General features: G+C 53.1%; 2 protein-coding genes and 1 pseudogene across 2 annotated transcripts in view; 2 read left to right on the forward strand and 1 right to left on the reverse strand.

Moving 5' to 3' along the window:
- LOC123061178 (kinesin-like protein KIN-13A) overlaps positions 1–11,075 on the reverse strand; it is a 43,592-nt gene extending 32,517 nt beyond the window's left edge. The window contains exons 1-5 of the mRNA XM_044484127.1: positions 10,905–11,075; positions 10,516–10,692; positions 10,284–10,388; positions 8,950–9,027; positions 8,775–8,856 (exon numbers count right to left, since the gene is read on the reverse strand). The gene's annotated coding sequence lies outside the window, so the exon portion shown is untranslated. The remainder of the gene's footprint in view (positions 1–8,774; positions 8,857–8,949; positions 9,028–10,283; positions 10,389–10,515; positions 10,693–10,904) is intronic.
- A 9,647-nt stretch (positions 11,076–20,722) lies between these two features.
- Positions 20,723–23,695, forward strand: LOC123061180 (uncharacterized; annotated as a pseudogene).
- On the forward strand, positions 23,240–24,721 carry LOC123061181 (dolichyl-diphosphooligosaccharide--protein glycosyltransferase subunit 1A). The gene is made up of 3 exons (XM_044484129.1): positions 23,240–23,449; positions 23,649–23,693; positions 24,187–24,721. Exons 1-3 carry the CDS (start codon positions 23,339–23,341, stop codon positions 24,376–24,378), a joined length of 348 nt encoding a protein of 115 aa, XP_044340064.1. The 5' UTR covers positions 23,240–23,338; the 3' UTR covers positions 24,379–24,721.
- The last annotated feature ends 1,495 nt before the right edge of the window (positions 24,722–26,216 follow it).

A 26,216-nucleotide genomic window follows, 5' to 3' on the forward strand; every position in this document is an offset into this window, starting at 1 on the left:
CAGAGGCATAATTTGTTCCATACAAAGGGAGTTGTGAAGGAACGTTCTGTTCGCGTCATCATAGATGGAGGGAGCTGCAACAACTTGGCTAGCATGGAGATGGTGGAGAAGCTATCTCTCACCACAAGACCACATCCACATCCTTACTACATCCAATGGTTCAACAACAGCGGCAAGGTTAAGGTAACACGTACTGTTCGTGTGCATTTAGTATCTCTACATATGCTGATTATGTTGATTGTGATGTGGTACATATGCAAGCATGTTCCTTATTACTAGGTAGACCATGGCAATTTGATAAAAAATCTGTACACCATGGTAGAAACAATCAGTATACTCTTGTTCATAAGGATAAAAATATTACTTTGCTTCCTATGACTCCTGATTCTATTTTGAAAAGATGGTATTAATAGAGCTAATAAAGCAAAACAGGAGAACAATAAGAGTGAAAATCAGATTGTGGCAAAAGAATTTGAGCAACAAATGAAGCCTAATAATAAACCATCTAGTGTTGCTTCTGAAATTAAATTGAAAAGTGCATGTTTACTTGCCACCAAATCTGATATTGATGATCTAGATTTTAGCAAATCTGTTTGCCATGCTTTTGTGTGCAAAGAGGCATTATTTTCATTCGAGGACGTGCCTTCCTCTTTGCCTCCTGCTGTCACTAACATTTTGCAGGAGTTTGCTGACGTCTTTCCACAAGACGTGCCACCGGGATTACCACCTGTTCGAGGGATTGAGCATCAAATTGACTTAATTCCCGGTGCATCATTACCCAACCGTGCGCCATACCGTACCAATCCAAAGGAGATGAAGGAGATTATGCGTCAAGGAAGAATCTATGCGGCTAAGACTGGAACAGCTCGAATTTCTAATTACTCTAGGCGGCTAAGACAAAGAAAATACTTTGATTGGCTTCCTTTATTCATCGGGATCAAGTCCCTTCTTATAGGTGAACTAACTTGGCCATCAAGGCAAAACTAAACTGATTACAATCTGGACTCTTTCTCTCTTAATCTAACCTGCCTACAAGATTTTAACTAACTGAATTCTGACTGAAGAATTTGATCTAATAAGCCTAACTTGGACTTGTTACTCTTGAGGATTGAGCATCGTCTAGACGCTTAGGTGTCTGTTCAAGAGCATCCAGAGTGTGGACTGTCGAAGAACTAGTCTCTGGCGATTACCTCAAGTTGGGCGGGTTCTAAGTGAAATTAGCTCAAGTAGACTAAGACGAGGACTTTCGTGTTCTCAGAGTTGTGGCTCAGTCTCTCCATCCCAGACGTAGAGTTGTGCCAGCAACTTGAACTGGGGTAACACATCGCATTGTCTTATCCGAGCAAACAAACGGGCTCTATTTCTTCGCACTGTGTTACTTTCAGTAATTCCTACGTGTTTCGAAGAACTTCCCATGTTTCCTTTCTTTATGATTGCTGTGAACACTGTGCTGAGAACTATCTTATTCTGTTGCAATGCTAAACGTTTAGCTTTGTTCTCTGTTTGTTCATTGTACTGAAGACTATATGTCTATTTGTCAGGCATGTTTACTTGTACTGCTAATTAGTAAGTCTTCTATCTAGCTTGGTAGTGACCCTTCCCCGGACCCTACGCAAGCGGGAGCTACATGCAGCGGGCTGCCCTTTTTTTTCTCTATCTAGCTTGGTATTGTCTTTGACTCAGTTATTTTACCTTATCACTGCTGTCGATGACCTCTTGTAGATGTTTCTGATACCAAAATTGGAAGAACTCAAATTCTAAGTACTCTAGGCTGCTAAGGTAAAAAAAAGTGCTTTGAATTGGCTTCCTTTATTCATCAGGTTTAAGTCCCTTCTTATATAGGTAAACTAACTTGGCCAACAAGGCAAAACTAAACTGATTACAATCTGAACACTTTCTCTCTTTATCTAAACTGACTCTGCAAGCTTTTCACTAATTGGATTCTGACTCAACTCGAGGCTACAGAAACAGTCTCCCCTGCTACTCATGCCTCCTATGGTGGTTCCTTTGGTACATTGGTGTGGGTACTATGGCTATAGGTCTTGCCCCATGTTAACAAATACCAAAACATAACAAATCATAAGCACACTGAGGACATGATTTACCAGAAAGTCTACATAAATTACAACTTAAGTGTTTTAGCTTGGAACCAGCATTTTTTTTTCGAGAAAACGCAGAAGATTTGCGTTTCATTGTATTGAAAAGGGGGGGGGGGGTTTTGTAACAATCCTCCTAGGAGGCGAGTTGTAGGGCAAATACAAGGGCATTAGTGAACATCCCAGGTTTGGGGCAGGATGACCCGGAGGCCAAGGGCCCCAGCTCTGGCCCAAAGGGCAGCCTCAGCCTTGATCGTGGCAATCAGGGAGGTGACCAAAGGGCGGTCTCCCTCGAAAACGCAGCCATTGCGATGTTCCAGATCATCCATGGCACGAGCAGAGTGGCGGAGGCGAGGCCTTTGTGCATCGGCTTGGGCGCATTCCGTTTAGCCAAGCGCCACCAGTCGTGAAGCGAGGCGTCGTTGTTGGGTGGCGGACACGGGAGGCGCAGCCACGAGAGGATCTCATGCCACACCTGACGAGCGAAGGGGCATCCGAGGAGAAGGTGGTGCAGTGTCTCTGGGGCCTGATCGCAGAGCGGACAGCAGGGTGGGTGAGGCAGGTTACGGTGCGCTAGGCGGTCGGCAGTCCAGCAGCGGTCGAGGCTCGCAAGCCAGTGGAAGAAAGCGCACCCGTGGTGGCGCCCAGCACTTCCAGGTAAGCCTCCAGGCCTGGCAGTGGGCGGAACCGTGAAAGGTGGCGAGGTAGGCCGACTTGGCTGAGTACGCGCCATCCTCGGTCCACTTCCAGCGGAGGCGGTCCGGCGTGGAGATTGGTTTGGGCAATCAGGCGCCAGAGGCAGAGGTATTCACCAATCTCCAGGATGCCAACCGTGCCCTGGTATGTCGGTAGCCCATTGGTTTGCGTGGAGGGCCGTCGGCGACGGTTCTGGACTTGCGGCGTCGTTTGGGGATGCAAGCGTAGAGGAGAGGCGCGATCTCGCTAACGGCGCGGCCATTGATCCAACGGTCCTCCCAAAAGAGGGCGCGCAGCCGTTCCCGATCGTCATGGTGGTGGACGCGAAGAAGAAAGCTCGCTCCTCGTGCGAGAACTGCAGGTCGAGGCCGTGCCAAGCCCTCTCATCGACGTCGCGGTTGAGCCAAAGCCAGCGGGTGCGCAGGGCGAGACCGGTGCGCTCGAGGTCGTGCACGCCAAGGCCACCGAGCTGGATAGGGCGACATACGCGCCGCCAGTTGACATGGCAGTTGCCACCGTTGGCATCGGCGCGGCCAGCCCAAAGGAAACCTCGCTCGATCTTCTCGAGTAGCTTGAGGGTCTTTTTTGGCGGCGCAAGCACGAGGAGCTGGTGGATGGGGATAGCGCTCAGGACGGCCTTGACAAGGGCCAGCCGGCCAGCCTTGTTCATGAGCCAGGCTTTCCAGGAGGGAAGCCGCCTGGCCACCTTGTCGACGACGGGCTGCAACTGGGCGGTGGTGGGGCGACGCAGCGTGAGAGGGATGCCCAAGTACGTGATCGGGAAGTCGACGATGGGGCACCCCAGGTGCTCGGCGACAAGGGCAGCTTCATCGGTGCCGCCTCGGATGAGGGCCGCGGCACTCTTCTGATAGTTGACCTGGAGCCCCGGTGCGCGCCCAAAAAGGCGCAAGATCTCCTTTACCGCCGTGATGTCGCCTGCGATGGGTGGCAAAGAGGATCACATCATCCGCCGTACAGGGAGATGGCGGTATGGCGCGGCGGGGATGGAGTGGTTGCATGACTCGGAGCTCGATGGCGTGGTGGAAGAGCCTCCCCAACGTGTCAACAGCCAAGACGAAGAGCTGTGGGGACACGGGTCGCCTTGACGCAGCCCACACCTATGCCAGATCGGAGGTTCAGGGGGCCGTTGAGGAGGACTTTAGTGCTGGCCGACGACAGAAGGAGGGCGATCCAGTCGAGGAAGCGATTGCCGAAGCCGTGGCATCGCAGAACATCGAACAGGAACGGCCAGGAGATGGAGTCGAAGGCGCGCGCCAGGTCAAGCTTCAGAAGCACGCGTGGGGCGCCAAGCTGGTGCAGAAGCCGCGCGGATTGACGCACCAGGGTGAAGTTGTCGTGAAGGCTTTGGCAGGGATGAAGGCATTCTGGACTTTGCTGACGAGGCTATTGAGCTTGGGCGCGAGGCGGAGTGACAGCAGCTTGGCGAGGACCTTGGCGACAAGATGAATCAAACTTATGGGTCTGTAGTCCCCAAGGCCGCTTGCATCCGCGCGCTTGGAAGAAAGAGTGATAAGCGCCTGGTTTGAGGCAGCTGAAACTGCGGCCGCGGAGCGCATACACTTGCTCGAAGATCTTCAAGAGGTCCTGCTTGATGATGGGCCAGCAAGAACGGAGGAATTCCGCTGTGAATCCGTCGGGGCCAGGCGCTCTTGCGCGACGGCAAGTGCTTGATGGCCTGCCAGACCTCGTCCTCGCTGAAGGCGCGTCAAGATCATCCAGCAAGATGGCACGATGAGCTGCGAAAGGTCGATGGTGCAGTCCCGTGGCACGTCAGTCCCAATCAGAGCATCAAAGTGCGCAAAGGTCGCCGCGGCCATGTCGCAAGGGTCGCGTGAGGACAGCGCCATCGACCCGATAGGGAATGGATCCAGTTCTTCTGCTGCGGAAGGAGCACTGGCGATGGAAGGAACGAAACAGCAGTGTTTCGCTGTCACATTCTTTAAGGGACGCGTAATGCGCGCGCGCTGAATCGCGGGCGATGGTTCGCCTCGAGGAGACGAGGCCCAGGTAGGAGAGCTTGAGCTGGCGACGCAACCAGTCCTCATGCGGCGACAGCAGCCTATGTTCCAGCGCAGAGTCAAAGCGTAGGAGCAGCTCACGGGAGATCGCGAGCTGGTCACGCACGTTGCCACCGAGCGCGCGCTTCCAGCTTGTGAGTTTGCGCGCGGTGGCCTGCATGCGTCGCATGAAGCACCGAAAAGGATCAGCGTCCTCCACCGAGTTTCCATGGGCTGGCGACAATCTCCTGGAAGCCGGCGCAGGCGCGTCCAGAATCCTCGAAGCGGAAGCGTCGATGCAGCGAGTGCATGGGCGAGCAGTCCAGCAGAGGGGGGCGTGGTCAGAGACGACCGTGGCCAAACAGCGCAGGTGACACTCACCATGCATTTCCTCCCAGTCGCGAGAAAATCACCTGATCAAGATGGACCCAGGGTAGGCCCCAGGGTAGGCGGGTTCTGCTCATTGGACCAAGTATTAGCGCCGGCCGTTGAGATAAATCTCCTTGAGCACGAGGTTCGTTGAGAACAACGCCGGAAACGACCCATCATACGTCGGTTGAGGTTGCCGTTGTCTTGTCTTCATCCCGATAGATGAGATTGAAGTCGCCGCAGATAAGCCAAGGCCCGGGGCACGTAGCACGCACATCGCGGATTTCGTGGAGGAACGCGATCTTTCCCAGGTCACCTTGGGTCCGTAGACAATGGTGAGCCACAGGGCCACGCTGAAGCCATCGGTGGTCGCGACCCGGGCCGAGAGAGTGATGTGGTGGTGAACATCAGGGTTCGTGATGGACACGGCGCCGGCTCTTCCAAGCCAACAGAATCCCACCACGAGTGCCGATCGCAGGGAGGTAAACGTACCTCATCAAACTCGGAGGCCCCAACGTCTCGAGGACAGTCGACGAGTAGATGAACATCCATCTTAGTTTCCTGGAAGCAAGCCGATCGAAGCGCTGGAGGTTACAATAAGCGAGCGGAGGCGGTGCGCCTTGCGCGAAGTTTTAAGCCGCGGACGTTCCAGTTGATGATGCGGAGGTCCGTGATCCATTGAACAGAAGTCGACGGATGGCACGCAGCAGTGCGGCTATGTGCGATCGGGCTGCCAGCAATCACCGTGGTGATAGCGCTGTGGAAGGATCAGAGGGCAGCTCGCGGCCGATTAGCGCGGCGATGGCCTCCAGGACGGTGTGTGGGAGAGGCGCGGCGAAAAACCCCTCGTAGGCCTTCATGGCTTCAGCAGAGATCACCTGGTCCATGCGATGAGCCCAAGGGTACGAAGGGAGCTGAGACCTGCGCACGGCGCTCAGCGGTGGGGGGGCGGCCGTTTTTTGCTTCGCGATGGAGGGCAGAGCGACCACGGCCGCGGCGAGAAAGTTCAAGGGCTTGTCGTCGCCGTTTGCGTCCAGGGTTGGGAGGGGCTGGACAGGTTTGCTTGGTGGTGGCGGCGAGGAAGTCTCCCAGGGTCCGGAGCTGATGGAGCTGGCGGCTGGCGGATCGACGCAGGGTAACAGGCGGCGAGGCGAAGCGTGAGGCGCTGCCGAACTGGATCGCGTGGGGTGCAGGGGCTGGAGCGGGCGACGAAGGGCCTGGGTGGGTTGACGATGGTGGGCCTGGAGGGGGGTGAGCCCATCAATGCCACCAGCCACGGGCTGGGGCCGCTGCAGAATGCGCCGGGGCGACTGGGCCGAAGAGGGGGCGCGGCCAGCTCGGGCCTGTCGTTGGGGGCAGCAGGGGTTGGGAGCATGGCGGTTCGAGGTTCCCGCGCGCTCTCCGCAGTGCGCAAGTGGGGCTGGGTCGCAGGTCAGCCGGGCCCGCGGCAGCAACAGGAGCTGACGAGGGCGAAGCCCCGCTTTGCCCGACAGCGGATCATCCTCGGGGGCAGTTGGGCGCTTCGCGGGAAGGGAATCTAGGACCTCACCGGTGGAGGACAGGCCGTCTTGATCCCAAGCGCACATGGACCAGTCGTTGGTGGCCCTTCCCTGGTTGGGTTGTCCCCCTGCGCGCATGGTGACACGCGAGACAGGCTCAGCGCGGGCCCGGCAGCAGGAGGAACGCAGATTGGCACCAATGCGCTGGGCCAGCTGGCGAGGTAGGCACCACCAGTTGCTTGGGCGGGTGGCGCGGCCGGCCTCGGATCCACCGCAGCCACAGCTTTTGCGAGCGCAGCCAGAACCCTTGCACGCTTTTGCTTTCCTCCCCGCTTTCCTCTTTTGGCTCTGCGACGAGGGGGTGGGGCCCAGCCACTTTGGGCCATGCAGCCATGCATCTCGCAGACCCGTGTACGGACGGCGCGCGCAAGCGAAGCCGGTGGTGGCGCGGGATGCAGCCAGCCGTGGGCAACCGCCAAGCCGTCGGCGCGCGAGCGACCATTGGGCGCGTCCAAGCCGGCCGAGTCGACAGCCATGCCATCCGCGCGTCCCGTCAGGTGCGTTGGCCGTGCGCGGGGCTTCCGGCCACGCCTTCGCTGGTGGCCACGCCCAGGGCCGTTGCCTGCATCATCGTTGGCATGGCCGTTGGCTGCGGCCGTTGGCGATGCCGTCAGCTAGGCAGGGGGAGGGGGCAGACCTGATTGAGTTGGACCGAGATGGGGTACTCGAAGGTGCGGGTGACTGGAGGCAGGCCAGGGCGGGCGCGGGGACTTGCTCCACGATCTCTAGGATGGCCGCCCGGCGAATGGTGGCCGGGTCATGCACGCACCCATCAAGCCGGAACGTGGCAAGGTCAGCGCGGGAGCGTGTGTCCGGATGAAGCCGGCTCAATCCAGCAGCCAGCCCCCAGGATGTGCTCGGCGGTGGACAGGTGCCATGCCTGGCGCAGGGATGCCGCGGAGCTCAAGCTGTACAGAGTACGCGAAGCTGCCGGCAGTGGCGTGGGCGAGCTTGCACCATGGGCGAAGGAGCAGGGAGAAGTTGTCGGCGTTGATGAGATGGTCGCCGGCCATGCAGTCCATGGTTCGACGCGAGAGAAGATGATGAGGAAATCTTCCGGGGCATGGCAGTGGACGATGAAGTCGTCGGGTTGCAGGTCGAACAAGGCGTGCAGGGTTGTCTCCACCCTCGGCCAGGGAGACGAAAGGCCTGGTGCCGGTAACGGTGGCCACCATGCCGCGCGACAGCACCTCTTCCGCCTCCTCCATCTCAATGGAGCGGGGGATGGTGGCCCGTACCGGCGCGGGCGGGGGGCGGCCGGGGCGTGGACGAAGGCGGGGTGCAGCGAGGCGGGGCGGCAGGTGCCGGGGCCTGGGCGGCCGGGGGCAGAGCGCGGCAGTCGCCAGCCAGCAGCGTCGTGCAGCCACTGGACTCGTGGCCGGAGATGAGACAGCGACGGCAACGCACAGGGTTGGTGCAGCCGCGCACCCCGGTGTGTCCCGGGTCAAGGCAGCGAAGCAGAGCCCGGCGACTTCTTCCGGCGAGGGGATGCGTCTGCGGCGCGGAGGGGTTGGGGCGGCTGGGCGCCACGCGCCCTGGCGGCGGTTCCTGCAACGCGGCTGCTGGATCCATCGGCGTCCAGCACTGGTCCGCCAGTGGCGCGGTGAACCTCCGAGCGGGGGCCGAGGCGGGCAGAAGCAGGGACGCGAGCGGCCGGCGCGGCCGAGCCGCAGGGCACAAGGGCCGTCGAAGCAGGGGCTGGGCTCGACGGCGCCGGCGCAGGGCTGCGCGGGGTCGGCGGGGTTCTCACGACGTCGCGGAAGGACCGTGAGCCGGAGGACTCACCCGCGTGCCCGTGCCAGCGATGGCGACCGTCGGGGCTGGAATCCTCGGAGCAGGCGCCGTCGGAGGACATGGCAGCCGGAGGCGCGGGAGGGCGACAGCAGGGGAGGAGGGCCGCCGGCGAGGGCTCTACGGCGGCGAGGTTGGTGGAGGGGCTAGGCTAGAGGCGCGGGAGGCGAGGGGAGGGGGTGGGAGCGGAGCGTAGCCATCATGCTAGGGATCAATTAAAATATCTGGAACCAGCATTATCTAACCTGTTTGGCCATATGCAAAGCATGTTGCTTTGGTCCTTTGGAAAATTATTGGTATAATGGGCTCCACAGTCTCCCGGTACACCTGCTCAAACAACCCAGCAACTTATATGCTAAGAATAACATGTTGAAAAAGAGAAAAGGAGACAGCCATTGATGATGGTTAGGAAAGTAGTACCTCGTCATTAGTTACAGCCTCATCCAGGACAGCATCAAAGCAGAATTCATGTTTGTCCACATAAGCCGTCAAATCCACCTTCCAGTGGAGACTTCGTGTTAGCCCCAAATCACATGATAAGCTAAAAAGGCTTGTGATTGACAGTTTTATTATTGATAAGTATGCATGACAGTTCAGTGTTGCATCTTATACGGACATGCTTCTTTTTGTCAGCAAAATGAGGACACACTGCCAAGAAAATAGCAATACATGGAATAGTTTATCTCCAGCAATCCTGTTATGTAATACTCCTCTGCTCCAAAATATAAGGTGTATTTTTTTTCTTTCAAAAAGTCAAACTTCTCTAACTTTGTTTAAGTACCTGTTCAACAGGCCTCCGCTCCGCAGCTCAGCTCCTGGAGCGGCTGGAGTAGCTGCGGAGTGGCACTGAACGCGTTGGCTCCATGCTCTCCCAGAGCGGAGCGGAGCGTAGGCCATTTTTTCGAGTGGAGGCTTGCCAAACAGGCTCTAAGTTTATACAGAAATCATTAGATATGCCGTGAAATACATTTTCATATTTATTTATGTAGCATTGTAGATGTTGATATATGTTGCTATAAACTTGGTCAAACATAGAAACATGTGACTTTTGAAGAAACTAATACACCTTATATTCTGGAACAGAGGGAGTATAATTAACCCCCATAGGTGAGAATGTAGTTTTTGCCAGTCATACAGTTGTACATAGCAACAATTTTACGTACATATAATGTTTTATAAACCCATAGAATATTCCAGACCCCACCTTGTGTGGGAGCTTTAAGCACTGGGTACGCCCTTTTATGTCTAAGATACTACTGACGGGGTGAAACTGTGAAAGGAAAGATAGTGCACCATTGCAGGATGTAGATAGACGCTGATAAGCACATAAAGGAATTCAAATGCCCAGAAGAAAGATTCTTTTGCATTAAATGATTTAAACTCTTCGTATAAATGTTGCATGAAAAAGATAGGTTGGATTATCTATAGGCTGTAAACGTACTTGTTGATGCACATCATAATTCATGGCCTAAATCATATTGGCATTAAAATAATATATAGTGTTTATGTATTGCAATAAATGTCATACTGCAAACAAGACTACAATAGGCATGATGGAAAACATGGAAGGAGTAAATGGATTGTCTCTCTTACTACATTTGCCTCTACTGTCTCTCTTACTACATTTGCCTCTACTGCATCACAAGACATCTACAAGTCCCATAGAAAGATGAAACACAAGAACCAAATAATTTCATCTATTGAACTATTGCAGACATAATGAAGAATACCAATGAATGGATGAAAGATGGTACCTTTAATTTAGGTTCATGAACAGTCAAGAATTGAGAATTATGTACATCTATTACGTCATCCTCCTTTCGAGATATTTCCTTTCTGTTCAGAGGCCTCTTCCTTACCTGACATTGTTACTAGTATTAACTGAATAATAGTTTCACTAACAATAAGAAACAAAGAAAAGACTGAATTGTGACTTCATTGCATAACTGTAGACATAGTAGAAGTACTTGGAAGTGATCAACGCACCACAACTTTAATCTTTGCTACATTACTTTCTTTAGTATTGCTATCTTTTTCGCTTGTGATTGCACCACCATAATTTTCTGATAGACCTTGCTGGCTTCCTGATATTATATCGTCCTCATCGTCATCAGTTTCCTTTGGCACAAAGGGTGAAGCTTCAAATGGTTCTGATGCTACATTCTGACAACAAAGAGACCATAGCTGGATTAGACCACGAAGAAGTTATTTTGAAGAGCAGAAATCAAGATTTGGACATCACATGTGTTTGAATCCCTTTGTCACATGCAACATCACCCTAGTTTCTAAAAGGAGCAGGCATGCACAATGAGCAGATGCCGATAATAACATGTGGGCATAGAAAGTTATTTTGCTTATACTAACTAGAGTAATACCTCAGAAAGAAGCTCACTGTCATCCATTGCATGAAGATCCAAAAGGCCAGCTCCGTATTCACCTCTAAGTTCGGGTGAGTAGAATCCATTTATGGGGGGGCCACCACTGAAGCTCTGGGTTGTCGGTGTGTATGGCTCAGATATAGGTGCAGATGCTGATTCGCCATTAAATTCAGGCTCCTTAATAGCATGTAAAGTTTCTGTTTTTCTTCGATCGATTGGGGCCCATACCCCTATCAAATAAATAACAACTGTTGTAAAACTGTATATAATCACTTGGCAACAGCATGCATGTATTGATAAAGCGCTTATCGTTGAACAAGTCAGAAGTCCTACAAGGCTTTAACAGATTAGCAATATTAGACAAAGTGCCCTAAGTGCGAAATATGAACCGAACCACAAATAACAAACAAGGCCTCAACATGAGGACCTCACGCATATACTGTACATGGGTCACCCAAGCACAGGAGTAAGGTCAGACCTTTGCACTAGATGCCATAATCAAAAGTTGATATAATCATATCGACAATGCCACATACATGCCTATGTAGTACAGTAGGTGTTCCTTGAAATTCAAGACGAGAAATTTGACAGTTCAAAAGGGCATTTGATGCAACAAAAAAAAACAGCAGACACAATATTTTTCTGATTTTCTGACTAAGTAATATTTAATTGTTTGCATCATAATAGATCAAATTGCTGAGGTTTCAGCTTAATATACTTGGCATTCAAAGCAAACTGATGTGAATACCATTTAATATGGCAAAAAATGCATCCTCTAATTTGCATCCAAGATACAACAGATTTATGTGTGCACCAGCTCAAGATTATAAAAAAATCACATCGCGAATCTATTTAAAACGAATAGAGTAATCTCCTAAAAGAGTGGGTGCTATTTTGTGTCCATTCAATCCATCCAGCTTACTTCTTCAAACTGAAGAGATATTCCACCATCCAGGTTAACAGTGTGCAGTTATAAACTAAACTTTCATGTAATGCAGGCAGTTAACAGTGTGCAGTTCTAAACTGAACTTCATGTAATGCAGGCAGTGGTTTCAAAACAGTATGCGGTAAGACACTACCTTCCAGCTAACTAGCAGAACTATCAACCTAACCATTAAGTCTGGCTGTGCCAACCTTCCTAACAGGACTAGAGACAGGCGTGCCAGCCATGTAATTTCACAAGGCGTGATAATCATGAGCATAGTTTTGACAGATTGATCCTTCAGGAACACAACCCCAACTTGCCAGGCTCAGAAACAGCAAATTTCCCACATATGACTCGAATATTTATACATCAGTCATGCAGCAATGTGGGCTTCAAAGCCAGCAATTCTTTTTTTTTCGCGAATACGCAAGCTGCGTATCTTTGCATTGATAGGAGAAGAGTTACAGCAAGGGATTACAACCACGCGCAAGTCATGTACACTAGAGGCATGATCGCGGGCGGTGGAGCAGACAGAACAAGGGGCTGCTCATCCCCCAAACACGCAAAAGGCTAACTCTCAGGTATGATGTTGCTAATCCCCTGTGGCGCCGGCCTTGGCCCATAGGCGCGCCTCATCTTTGATGGCTGTGGTGAGACGGGAGAAGGATGGCCTATCGTGATCGAAGACACACCCATTGCGGCGTTTCCAAATCCACCAAGCAGTGAGGATGATGATGGAAGCGAGTCCTTTGCGAGTGGAGGTCGACGCTTGTTCTGTTGAGGTTGCCCACCAAGTCTGGAAGGGGGTGTTGCCATCAGGAAGGCTAGTAGGAGCTCTCACCCAGCCGAGAACCTCATGCCATATCAGCCTGGAGAAGGAGCAGCCCGCAAGGAGGTGCTGCATGGTCTCGGGCTCTTGGTCGCATATGGCACACATGTTGTCGTCGGAGAGGCCGTGTCAGGCTAGGCGTTCCGTCGTCCAGCAGCGCTCTTGCATCGCAAGCCACATGAAGAACTTGATGTGAAGAGGTGCCCATGGCTTCCACGTGAGTTTCCAGTGGCCATCACCGCAGGATCCGTAGAAAAGGGCCTGGTAGCAAGACCTGGCAGAGTAGAGGCCAGAGGCCGTCCATCTCCAGTTAAGGGTGTCGGGGGTGGCCGAGAGCTCAACATGCCTGACTTGTCGCCAAAGGTCGACGTACTGAAGCAAGGCCGCGGGGCCCAGTGCTCCCCTGATGTCTTGTACCCAGGACCTGAGGTGCATGGCCTCGCTGACGGTGTGAGATTTTCGTTGGCGTCGAGGTACTAGCGAGTGCACGAGGGGGGCGATCTCAGCCACAGATCTCTCGGCTATCTACTGGTCGCTCCAGAATTTGCAGCTGGCTCCGTTGCCTAGGTGCCAGGTGGTGGACGCCCTGAAGATGGCGGTGACGTCAGTGTCGTGCGGGTTGTGAAGGTGGCTCCAAGATCTCGAGGGGTCCGTGCGTTGCAGCCAAAGCCATCTCGTACGCAGAGCGATTCCGGCGCGGTATAGATCGCGGATGCCCAGCCTACCGAGGGAGATGGGTCTGGAAACCTTCTGCCAGTTGACGAGGCATTTCCGCCGCTTGCGTCTTTGCTTCCGGCCCAAAGGAAGCTCCGGATGATCAGATTGACCCGCTTGAGGATCGATTTGTTGAATGCAATGGCGATGAGGAAGTGTGTTGGGATCGCACATAGGACGTGGCGGACCAAGGCAAGCCGATCACCCTTCAAAAGAAGAGAAGCGCGCCAAGTGGAAAGCTTCTTCTCGAGCTTGTGGACCATCGGAAGAAGGCTCGAGGTAGGTGGCTTGCGGATGGAGAGCGGTAGCCCAAGGTATTGTATAGGGAAGTGCTTGATCGGGCATTGCATCTCAGACTTGATTGTGTCAATGTGGTCATTGCTGCACTGGATTGGCGTTGCGGAGCATTTGTCGAAGTTGGTGCGGAGCCCCGAGGCCACCCCAAACACCCGAAGAAGCTCGCGCACAGGTGGCAATATCGTGGCTGTCGGGGTGGCAGAAAATGACGACGTCGTCCGCATAGAGTGAAATGCTCGAGGCCTGCGTGGCGCGTCATGAGCCACTGGAGGAGGCCGATGTCGACCGCACGGAGGAGGAGCAAGTTCAGGACGTCGATGACAATGGTGAAACAGCATGGGGGGAGATAGGGTCGCCCTATCTGAGGCCGCAAGCATGGTCGATAGGTGGGCCAGGGTGGCCATTGATCATGACCCGTGTGGATGCGATGGAGAGAAGGATCGAGATCCAGTCTCACCAACAATGGCCGAAGCCGAGGTGTTGCAGGACCTGCAGCAGGAAAGGCCATGAAACGCAGTCGAAGGCCCGAGCAATGTCCAGCTTGAGAAGCATGCGAGGGGTCTTGAGGTTATGAAGAAGGCACGCAGTTTGCTGAACAAGGAGAAAGTTTGTCGTGGATGCACAGTCCAGCGATGAACGCGCTTTCGTTCATGGAGATCATCGAGCTTAGCCTTGGAGCGAGACGCAAGGCGAGAACTTTGGCGAAAAGCTTGGAAATCAGGTGGATGAGAACTGATGGGCCGGTAGTTCGAGAAGAGCCGCATCGGGCCTCTTGGGTAGCAGTGTGAGGAGGGCCTCGTTGAGCTTTTGGAAGCCGCGCCCCGTTCATGGTGTAGAACTTGCCAAAAGCGTCGCAAATATCCTGCTTGATGATGTCCCAACAGGCACGTAAGAACTCAGGGGTGAAGCCGTCAGGGCCTGGCGCCTTCCCAGACGGTAGCATTTCAACGGCTCGCCATATTTCGTCATCGGAGAATGGGGCCTCCAAATCCACGAGTCAAAGGAATTGACCTGCAGGTTGGTCAGTATCCAGGGTAAGTCGCGCCGAGCGTCGGTGCCCAAGGATGTTCGGTAGAAGTGATTGTAGGCTGCTTCAGCCATCCCTCATGGTCCGAGACCACCTGGTCACCCACGCGCACGGAGGCTATGTAGTTGCGCTGCTTGCCGTGCGAGGCATGCACCTTAAGCGTCGTCGCTGCGAAGCCAAGCCAAGCGCACGCGCTGTCGCGCAATCGTCGTTCGAGGGAGGCAAGTCCGAGGTAGGAAGCCTTGAGCCTGCACCTTAGCCAGGCTTCGCCGGCGAATAGAGGTCGTAGGTCCTGGGTTGCGTCAAGACGCGCAATGATCTCACGTGCCACCATGAGCTGGAGGGACACGTTTCCAATGGTACGGGCACTCCAGCGTTGGAGGTGCCTAGCGGTGCTCTTGAGGCGGGAGGCGAGGCGCCGGAAGGGGTCGGGTTCTGATGGCACATCATTCCATCCCTCTTGGACGGCACCTGGAAACCCTCCATTTTCAGCCACAAGCGTTCGAAGTGGAACCGCCTAACCCCGAGCGGGCGCGCAGCGCAGTCGATGACCAAGGGGCGGTGATCGGATGCGGCAGAAGTGAGGCAGTGCAGCAGACAGCTTGGGTGCTCAATTTCCCAACCGGAGGTGCAAAGAACACGGTCATTGTGCACAAGGGTAGGAGAGTCGCGCTCGCTCGACCACATGTAGCGGCGACCATGGAGTAGCTCCTCATCAACGATGAACCGCCTGAACCTGCTCATGACACGATGGTTAAGGTTCGAGTTATTTTTATCCGCCATGGAGGTGATCATGTTGAAGTCTCCTCCGATGAGCCAAGGACCGATGCGGGAAGCGCGCACGTCCTGTAGATCGACGAGAAGGTCGAGCTTTGCTTGGTCGTCCTATGGGCCATACACACCGGTTAACCACCAGTGGTTGGTGCTGTTCGGGGGGTGACCAGCGCCGTAATGTGATGCTCGCCTATCAACGGGTTGGAAAGGGAGGTCTCCGATCGCCGCCAGGCAAGGAGAATGCCGCCGCGGGTGCCGGTTGCCGGCAGGAAGTAGTAGTCCTCAAACTGTGGGCCAAGAGTGTCGAGTACGATGGAGACCGAGATATGAGCCAATTTCGTCTCTTCGAGACAGACAATGGAAGGGGATGCGGTGGAGATCACACTGCGCACAGCCGAGCGTTTAGCACCGGAGTTTAAACCCCGCACGTTCCAAAAAACTATCTTGAGGTTACAATCCATGGGAAGGGTGGGGGGGGGCGTTGCAGACAAGGCAGCGAGTGTCTACGCCTCAACCAGGCGCGGCTAAGCCCGCTCGGGGCAGGCATCAAGGTTGGAGAAGCTCGGTACTTGCCATCCATATAAATCTGCAAAGGCTTCTATCATGTCCTAAGCGAGTGGTCGCTCGAAGATGCGGGCATATCTGCTCAGCATGTCGCTGGAGATGGGGGCGGCGTCACTCTCAATGAGCCCGAGGCGTCTGAGTAGCACTCGTTTAGCCTTCATTTCCGAGTCCAGTCCGCGGTCGGCCTTTGCAATCCTGAAGCTGCGCCTAGGAGTGAAATTTGGCAGAACCACGTTCCTGCGTCGGCGTGGAGGCGGGGTGGGGAGCACATGCTGGGGGTGGACGGAAATCACGTCCAAAAACGAAGCCAGAGGGGCTGCATGGTCCAATGCGCGCTGGTTGGGCTGCATGCCGACGTCGCAGTCCACAGCCAGGTGGGCGTCCTGAGCAGGGGCCAATGGGGCAGCCTGCATGTCCCCGGCAGGGCTGGACCCACCGCCGCGGGCGCCGAGCGGGGACTGCATGGCCCGGTCGTGGATGTCGACATTTCGGATGTCAGCGCGCAGGTTGGTGGCCAGCAGAGCGGGGCCAGGTGCTTGGCAGCTAGCGCCGACAGCAGATTGTGGGGAGGGCGGGGGATTCGAGGCTTCGGGATCCGAGGCTGTCTGCTGCGACGTGAGGTCATCTGAAGCCGCTGGGGAGGGGCTGTCATCTGCCCGTTGGGCGGGGGAGCCCGAGCAATCCTGGTTGGTCTCCTCAGAAGGTGGGACCAAAGAAGTGTCGCGCGGGTCGGGGCACGCGTCGACAGGGCTGGGGCTGGGTTGTGGACGGGGGGAGGCCACGTCGTCGGAATTTGAAATGGACAGGTCTTCGCGTTCACCTTCAGCCCGAAGCAGCAGCGTAGGCTCCGCCTGACGGTCAGCGGCAGGAGGGATGACAGCAGCGTCAGGGCCCGCACTGTCGAAAGGGGAAGGGGCACCCAATCCCAGCAAGGCAGGGACCCGATTGACGTCAGCGACCGCACCAGGGTGGGGGCCAAGAATGCCTTTCCATGAACGGCAGGGGGCGGTGCATGGGCGCGGCGGCGGTGGCGCCGGCGACCACCGCGGCGCCGGGATGGTTGCTGCGAGCTGGGACCCGCAGGCGGGAAGTCACGCACCGGCCACCGTGAAGGTAGGGGAGGGGAGTCCTGGTCTTGGCTCGCCGCATCACCGGACGAAGGTGGCAGGGACGGCGGTAGTCGGTGCACGTCGCAATGTGGATCCGGACGGGGAAGCGCGCAAGCCCTAACGCGAGGCGCTCCGCACGGTCAGGATCGGCGTCGAGGGCCACGGCATCGTCGTCCGGGATGAGGAGCTTGGCGATGCGCGGGATGTCGTCGGGGTTCGTCGTCCAGGCCGTGAGCCTGAAGGTCAACATGTCCGACATGCTCCTAGTGTCAGGCGCGAGATTCTCGACCTTGCAAAACGAGGAGACGGACGACTCGGTGGAGGAGCGATGCAGGCTGGTCAAGGATCCCGTATATGCTCCAGGGAGAGGAGGAACAGGGCGCGCACCGGCTCCGAGCCCGTAGTCCTGCCCCAAGGATGGAGAAGCAGACCGGAACAAGGGGTGCGGACGGGAGTGGCGCGGACGCGGCCATGAATGGTGAGGGAGACGGAAGCGGATGAGGAAATCTTCGGGGCATGGCGATGCACCGAGAAGTCACCATCGGCAAGCCCGAACTGGGGCCGCCGCAGGGTGTCGGCGACTCTTCTGGGAGATCCCGAGCCGGCATCCAGCCACCGTTGTGACGAGCGCGCGCCCGAGAGCATGCTCGACGGCGATCATGCCTCCTCGGAGCAGGGAAGGTAGCAGATGGCCGCCGCCGGTCTGCGGGCGAGATGCCGGAGAGAGGAGTGTTTCCTGGAGGAGGAGGACTCGCCGGCAAAACGGGCCTGGAGGCACGGACGACGGGAAGGGTCGAGCTTAGCGAAGGGGGCGCTGCGGCCGGAGGACGCGGGAGTAGGCAAGTCGGAGACTGGAGCGCGTGGTGGCCGCCTGGTCGGAGGAAGAAGCCAGCGGCATCGTGCTGCCGGCCTGGAGCGACGCGGGCATTGGCAGCCAGAGGGGGAGCGCGAGGGTCGCCGCCGACCCGAAGAACGCGGGGCGACCAGCGGGGGGTGAGGGCGGGGCATGGTCTGAGCCGGCGGCGTGCGACTGCAGACGGGCGGCGCTGCGGAGGAGGGACGAAGCCGCCCGACGAGGACGAGGCGTAGGAGAGTTGGGCGTGCAGTCTTTGGCCTTGTGGCCAAAGAACCGGGCAGCGCGCGCCAGCAAATGTCGCACGGCACTCGGAGCGGGGGGTGCGCGGTGCTGAAGCAGCGAGGGCACTCGTCGGGGCGCAGCCAGGAGGGGCGCTGGCCGGGAGCTCACCAGGGCCACGACGCGGGCGGCGGGGGGCTGGCGCGGCCGCTTCCGGCCCACGCCATCCCGCGGCGCCGACACGCGTCCTCCGCAGGTCGGTAGATTCTCGGACCGGATGGAAGGGCGGGCGGCGACGGAGAGGGTGGCGGGCTGGGGGCCCGGGGGAGGCGGCGGCGGCCTGGGCAGCCGGTCCAGCAGAGCGCCTGCCGGTAGGAGGTCGGCGGAGAGCCAGCCGACGACGGGCTCGACTCCATCCGGCGGACCTCGCGCGAGCGACCAACGTCCGAAGGGGGGGAGGCCATGGCTAGCGGTGGCCCGCCGGCGTGGGAGCGATGGAGGCGATGGAGCCGCCGATTCCAGAGCCACCAGACCAAAAATGAGAGTCAAGCCAGCAATTCGTCGTTGTACAATACAACCGGCAACTCTCACTCAACTTGCATCGATCCCTGAATGTGGGCGACGAATAAACTCACTGGCTTCCGTCCATTTCTTCACCGACCCACAGAAATAGGAGTGACTTGAACGAAATACACGCGCGCTGGTATGGACACGCACAAGATCCGCGTGGCTAAGCTAGCGATCGTGCAATTGCAGGTGACAACCCGAACATATACAGCGTGGTATCAAAACGTGCGGAAGGACCACGCCTACTGGAAACGAACCGAATAGCTGGAGGCGATCAGAAGAGACGCACGAACCTGCATGAGAAGGTTCGGGAGGATACCGCCCGCCGCGGAGGTCTCCGGCCATCCCCATCGCCAGCCCGGGCCCAGGAGCGGAGGAGGATACCGCGAGGTGCTGCAGGCCCCGCGGACTGCAGCCACCGGGGCCATCACCGCGTCCCCCGAGTCAGTCGCGGCAGACGACGCCGCGGCAGCTGTGGCGGCGGCCGCGCCACCCGCCCCCGCCGACGCGCTGTGGCCGCTTCTGCGGAGCCAGCTTGGCGTCGCGCAAATCGCGGGGCGGCTACGAGAGAGCAGCGTGGGATCTGGAGCTTCTGCAACTGGAGCCCAGATCTGTGGTGAGACGAGCAATGTGGGCGGGATTGGCGCGGGGGTGGGGGGCAGGCAGGGTTTGGGACGAATCGGGATCGATGCTGATCGAATTTGTTGTGGGATACTGGGATTGCAGGGGAGGGGAGGGGATTTTGGGGGTGGATTGCAGGAGTTTGAAGCTGGTTCTCAAATAGTTTTCGTCGAGAGAGACGTTCTGAGTTGTGACGTTGTTGGTGCTGGTGAGGCAAGTTTGAAACGATAAAATGGGCAAGCTTCAGTCTACTGCCCCCTCGGTCCCATAAGATGTTTGCAAAAACGTCTGCATATAATGAGACGGAGGGAGTAGTTCGTTGTAAGATGCATGTGCAATGTTTCTTTGACACAATACAGACACCGGCCCTCATCCAAAACAATAGGTGTGCATTAAGGAGGGTTGTTCGCGCGTGCCACGTGGGCGGGGGCGTACTGTGCGGCGCAGCCAATGGAAGGAGCGGAGGTCTCGCGCTATCAGCATTGAGCCGTCGAGAGAGAGAAAAAAGGGGAAAGACGCGCCAGCCCCACGCCCCCCACCAGCCCCAGATTCGTTCCACATCCCCCTATTCCTCTCCCTCTCCGTTTCCTTCCTACCGCCGCCACCACTGCGACCTCCCCGCAGCCGCCGCGACCGCCGCCACGGCCTGCGACCTCCCCGCAGCCGCCGCGACCCCTGGGGAACCCTCTCGCTGATGCCACGTCCTGACCTAGCGATTGGGTGAGAAAAGTTGCCTTCGCATAGAAGCCAGCAAATCCCTTTCCCGAGGCGCCCTTCTCTCGTCCTTCCCCTATCGCACAGAGCGGCTACACAGAGAGAGACCCCCACCGCCGCTGCACACCACCATCGTCCTCCCCTCACCTAGGCCCCAGATCGAGCAGGCAACGCGGCGCTTGCAGACCCGCGACGGGCGGAGTTCTCGCGCCGCCGGCCGGCTCCTATCCCGTGCGTCCAGCCCTACTTTCGTGCACGGGGCGAAACAGTCGCCGCTGCCGGAGCGGCCCTCGGCAGCGAGGAGGCCCAGGTAGACATGGGGCTAGTCGCCAGTTCCCGATCCCGCGTGCTCCAGCCCCTGCTACGCGCACGCGACGAAACGGCCGCTGCTGTCGGAGTGTCCTTCGGCGGCGAGGAGGCCCAGGGAGACAGGCCGGCGGTGACGCTCGTACTCCTTCGCGCAGCCACTCCGACGACGGCCAGGTGATCCATTCCCCTCCCTATATTGTTCTCCTTTAGTGCTAGGTTTTCATGTTCCCATTGATTTGTGTGGGACTTTATCGCAGGATTGTTGCTGTCTCTGTTCTTGAAATCCCATACATGCCCGCGTCCAATTTGTGCTCGTCGTCGCCTTCCTACAATAGCTACGGATCTGCAGGTATAGCCCTCCTTTCGTTTAATCCTCCTTTTGTTAACCCTCTTTTCTTTTCTCATTAATTAATATTTGTTTGGGCCATGTTCTGTTCTAAATGCTTGCTACTGATTGCTTGTGAATGGCGCTGGAGCTGGCCGACTAGACCCCTGGAGGTTGGAGGAGGCCTTGGGGAATGGGGATGATGAGCGGCCAGCTGTCGGCAAACCCCACTGTCATCTCCCATATCCTGCCGTTGGCAATGTGGACCATGGAGAACGCGAGGAAGATTTGGTCTACCCAATGCGGCGATGAGGCGTCTGATGAACGAATAGTCTGTCTGGTCACCTTCGTTCAAGCTATGCATGTGCTCTCTTTTGTTTTCAACTCATGTGGTGATTTTCTGATGTCTTTCAAACTTCCAATTTTATAGATTGGAGGCTCTGCGGAAGAAGAACATGGAGAACACCTCTCTTCCTTTACATCTAAAATTGAATTTACAGGTGATCGATTCATGAAGTTCAAGTGTTTATCAAATTGAATGCAAGGGTGATTAGGATTTTACAGGATTATATTTGCTTATTGTCATAATATTTAAACTACTGATGATGTTCTAGAATGTTATTTGGTATTCCTTTCAGCTATGAAGTGGTTACTTTTAATGTGTTGTTGACAAAGGAACCTACCACTTTGATGATTTGGTATTAGAATGAAACAGACTTGCAATTTCAGTTTGCATCTAACTCTGATGCTTATGGTTTTGAAGTACATCTAATGCTTATGGTCTTGAAGTACGTATCACTGCACAGTTATTAACATATGACTCATACAAAACTTGATGAATTGCAGAGTTATAGTTTCATGATTTCATAATATACTTAATTCAAAAGTTTGGCCTCTATTTGACGAGCAGGTTGTCTTAGAAAATCGACAGCTGAAAGTGACTATTTCAATTCTTATAATCAAGAGCTACAAACTTCTTCTAGCTCCAAAACGAGGCAGGTAATGCAACTTATGCAAGTAAGTGGAGGATGCCCAAAAGATTCAGAAGGGTGTGATGACTGCTTTGAAAAGGCATCACTTCCTAACATAAGCGAAGAGGAGAAAAGGAAGATCCTTCACTTTGTGATTATTGGTAGTGGACCCACTGGGGTTGAATTTGGTGCAGGAGCTGCATGTTTTTCTTATCGAAGATATGGTGAAGCTATATCCTGCAATTGAAGAATTTTTGAAGATAAGAATTATTCAGCAAGGAGAACATATATTGAATATGTAGGTCACTATTAACTTACCAGATAATGAGCATTCATCAATCCTGCAGTAATAGCTAAAAAACTATTATATGACAGCCGCTCATCACTAAGAATATGTTTTGGCATGAATAACAATCCTCCAGGGAAATTAATGTACTTAAAAGTCAGCTTCCATGCGCAGATAATGAGTTTGTACTGCTGGTTCACATATAGGAGACTAGAACATGCATGCTGCAGGTAGTGTGCTCCCAGCTAATCATCTCCTGGGATAATACTCAAATAGTGTCAGAGAAAATGAACAATTTGAACATTTATTATTATTAGGAAAACAGTTTAGTCATTAAAAGTGGAACATATATCCTGATCATTGATTTCTTACCAGGATACATTGAACAAAACCACCTTACCTCCATGCTCCAAACAATGCTAGCGTAGGATTAATTCTTACCAAATATTATTAGTAGTTTCTGGATTGTGGCAGATTCCTTCCTGATCTTCATCCATTTTGCTTTTCTTTTTAAGTGGATGTTCCTGACTTCTATGAAATTATCACGCTTACTGTAGACATTGCAATTTTATTGGGAATACGACATTTTGTTGATTTGACAAGGAAATTTTTCCTACTGTTTCAGTATCCATGCCTTTCGTTGTAGCGTCAGTAGATCTTCTCTTTTCTCCATGTTTACTATGAGATGATATATCTATTTCTATAAAGGATAGCTGTGTTTGCTGAAACAAAGTTCCAAAGAGATGACATCGAGTTGAGTATGGATTCAGAGTGATAAAGGTCTCTGGTGGAGGATCATTGGTGTCATATGGGATGGACGTTCGGTCTACTGGCATAGGTGCTCGTCCCTTGACTGGACTGGTGTGATGGAGCCATGGAGATGAAGTGTTTGTCAAATTTCTTGCAAGGGTCGCTACTTGCTTGCTGCCATAATATTTAAACAATTGTTGATTTTCTAAAATGTGTTTTCGGCATTAGTAGACTCACTTTTGATGTGTTGGTATTAGAATGAAACGTACTTACCATTTCAATTTGCATCTACAGTCTAATGCTTATGGTTTTGAAGTACACATCGCTGCATAGTTACTAACGTATGGTTCATATAGAACTTGATGAATTGCAGAGTTATAATTTCATGATCTCACAAGTTACTAAAATCAAAAGTTTGGCTTCTATTTGATGAGCAGGTTCTCTTAGAAAATCAACAACTGAAGGAGAATGTTTTAATTCCTATAATCAACGGTACAAAGTGGAAGTGGCTGCGAGCACACCACCGTCCGTGCACCTGTCCTTCCTCACTCCAACATCAGATGACCCATCGACCATGGCCATTGTCCCATGCGTGGCCAATAAATTTTACACTGCTGAGGGGAGCGACCAGCTCGTGGTTGTGGTGTCTGGTTGCTCCATCTGGGGTTTGGCGTTTTTTGAACAGGTGCACCACACCATCCACTGCCGATCAATGCCTCTCTTATTCGGATAGGATCATCTTTCGGTCTGGTCAGTTTCATATATTAAATTAGGCCCAAATCGAGTGGTTTCTCGAGGTCAGATGTGAGAAAATCGGATGAGAATTGGGGGTCTGGGCAGCACCTGGGTCTGTCATTGAGGCTTCTCTTTCTCTCGCGTTGCAGGTTGATTTGACTCCGCATAGCGTCTGCGTCCTCACCTCGCTCAAGGTATGTTTTTTTGCTCTTTCCTCCTGTAGTGGAAATTATGTTTAAATCGTGCCGCTTACTGTCCCACCTATTAACCTGCACAAGCCATAATGCTTTTGTATGTTATATGTTTTGCTTAATTGACATGTTGTGATGTGTTCATGTGGTTAGCATTTCATGAATCTGAGAACTTTGTTTTTTAGAAGATTATCTGAGAACTTCGTTAGTTCATGCTAGTGGTCACTGCTTCAATGATCACCTATATCCAAAATCTTTTTGTCAGGATGTATAGTCATGCGCCTTGCAAAATTGTGCCAGTTTTTGCAAATATGTAAAATAGGTGTCACTGTATCAGATTATCTGTAATAGGGTCTCTATAGTTCTAAAATCCTAACCATTTTGTTGTGAAGTGCACATGTTTCCTGCAAGTGGTATCCTATATTGGATGTGCTTTGTACATGCGTATTTGTCATGTCGAACTGCTGCTGTTACTTATATAGACCTATTATTTTAGGTTAAAAATGTTGGCTTGGAGCCTATCCCTAAAGTCTTGCTGGCTTTTCTGAACATCCAAGCAAAAAACATGGCAGTGATCAGAGCATTTGGTACTGAGGGAAAAGTGAAGGGTCTGAGTAGTGTTCTTTCAATTGAAGTTGTTGAGCCTTCTGGTGTGCCCCCAGAACCGGCTTTCTTTCAGCATCATTAAACAAAGCTTTGAATACTATGCTAGCAGTTTGTAGTTGTGCTCTAAATACATGTTCCCCTACTTGTAATCGCCACTTTTTGTTTGTTTCTGCATTAATTAGTGGATCTAAGGTAGTTAGACACACATTGACTATAATTGGTCATCTCTACTAAGACATGAGTGGCATCAGGACACATGTGCTACGAATCATATCCAAAAGCAATGAAAAGGGTGCCTACAACCTGGCGCCGCACAAGCTCCCTCTGAGGAGGCGCCACGGGGTGGCGCCCCAACTGCTAGTATATATGCGTATATGCATATTCCCTGTGGAGGCACACACACGTACTACCCGTGTGAGCATCTTCGAGAGACGTTTTCATTGACAACGAGCGTCTACGGTGACTTCGTAAATGTAAGATGGTATGCCCGTGCAATGTTGCTGTTAGAAAAATTGCCGTCTTAAAAAAAAGTTCCCGTGCAATGAGATAAAACAATAATAAACATAATAACATTTATAATGACTAGAAAATTATCCCGCAAAAAATGACTAGAAAATTATCCATGTGTTGCAACAGAGCATAAAATATTATTTTCTTTAACAGTAATTGTCTCAAACATGTAGTATCACATGAATAGCGTGCCCCGAGCCTGCAATAACTAGGGATGGCAATGGGTACCTATTACGCATGTACTTTGCGGGTAAAAACTCTATTAGGGCAAGGGTATGAGTAAAAAAATACTCATGAATATGTAAATAGGAAAATTTCACACCCATTGGGTATAGTGGGTACGGGTATGGTTTAGTATAACCCATACTCATGTATCAATGTACCCGCATATATTCTGACAAATAGACCTTACATATTATTTATTTACATATTAAACATATTATATGTACATAAATCCCGCAGCCCTAAAAAGCCCCGATCATGCATTCATGTTAGGCCACCTCACCACAATAGTTAGCCCACGAACGAGTATGCATTGTTGTCATGATGTGTTGTTGTTTATAAATTATTATTATTATTATAAGTTGTTGTTTATGACTATGTAATGCTCCAATTGATGTGTTGTAAATCTGGGCAATTTTACCCGCGGGTACCCATTTATCTTGATGGGTGACGGGTGATGAGGATATCAATACCATTGTTACACCCACAGCCCCTAATGTTATACATACTGGACCAATTACTAGAGCTCGCGTACGCCAATTGAATTATCAGGTACTTTCGTTTCTTGGTAACGATTCTAATGTTTATAAGAATATGATGCTGCCTAAATTAGATACATTTGTTTTGCTTACAAATGAAGGGCCTAGCTTGGACAAGAAAGATGAACCTTGGAGCAAGTTCAAGCATGGAGATGATGGCATGCGCAAGGAGAACAAGAACGGAGTTACAAGTGATGATTCCAGGACTTTGAAGCCACCATAATGAGTGCATGAAGCCTTGGACAAAATATACAAGATGCCACTTCATAAATTTTGTCCAGAGACTATTTTAGGTGATGCATCACCTTATTATTGGGTCAGGCCCATGTATTTTCGAAGTACTTAAGTATAGGCTATTTTTAGAGTCCGTATGTGTGGGGAAACAAGAGTTAGTGTTGGTTTCGGACCCCTCCACCAAAGGGCAGCGAAATTTCCCCTTTCTCCTCCATATATACAGCCCTTAGGGCATCGTTTAGACTTTGGGTTTTGTTTAGATTAAAAGTTCGCCATAGCTGCAACTTCGCGTACTTCGTTTGTGTCCAACGACCAGACCAAGACGTCACAGAACCCCACCTTGATCAATAAAGCTTTCATCTTATATTCGCAATATCCAGATTGCAATCTCAGTTTCTTACTTGTTCTTCGTTTG

Source organism: Triticum aestivum, chromosome 3A (assembly GCF_018294505.1).
Source record: "Triticum aestivum cultivar Chinese Spring chromosome 3A, IWGSC CS RefSeq v2.1, whole genome shotgun sequence".
NCBI lineage: Eukaryota > Viridiplantae > Streptophyta > Magnoliopsida > Poales > Poaceae > Triticum > Triticum aestivum.

What these genes read in the sequence shown, in the direction of transcription:
- LOC123061181 (XM_044484129.1), top strand. Translation starts at nt 23,339, where the DNA reads ATGGCCATTGTCCCATGCGTGGCCAATAAATTTTACACTGCTGAGGGG. An exon ending in GTTTGGCGTTTTTTGAACAG is followed by an intron (nt 23,450 to 23,648) that starts GTGCACCACACC and finishes CTCGCGTTGCAG; the next exon opens with GTTGATTTGACTCCGCATAG. An exon ending in GCGTCCTCACCTCGCTCAAG is followed by an intron (nt 23,694 to 24,186) that starts GTATGTTTTTTT and finishes CTATTATTTTAG; the next exon opens with GTTAAAAATGTTGGCTTGGA.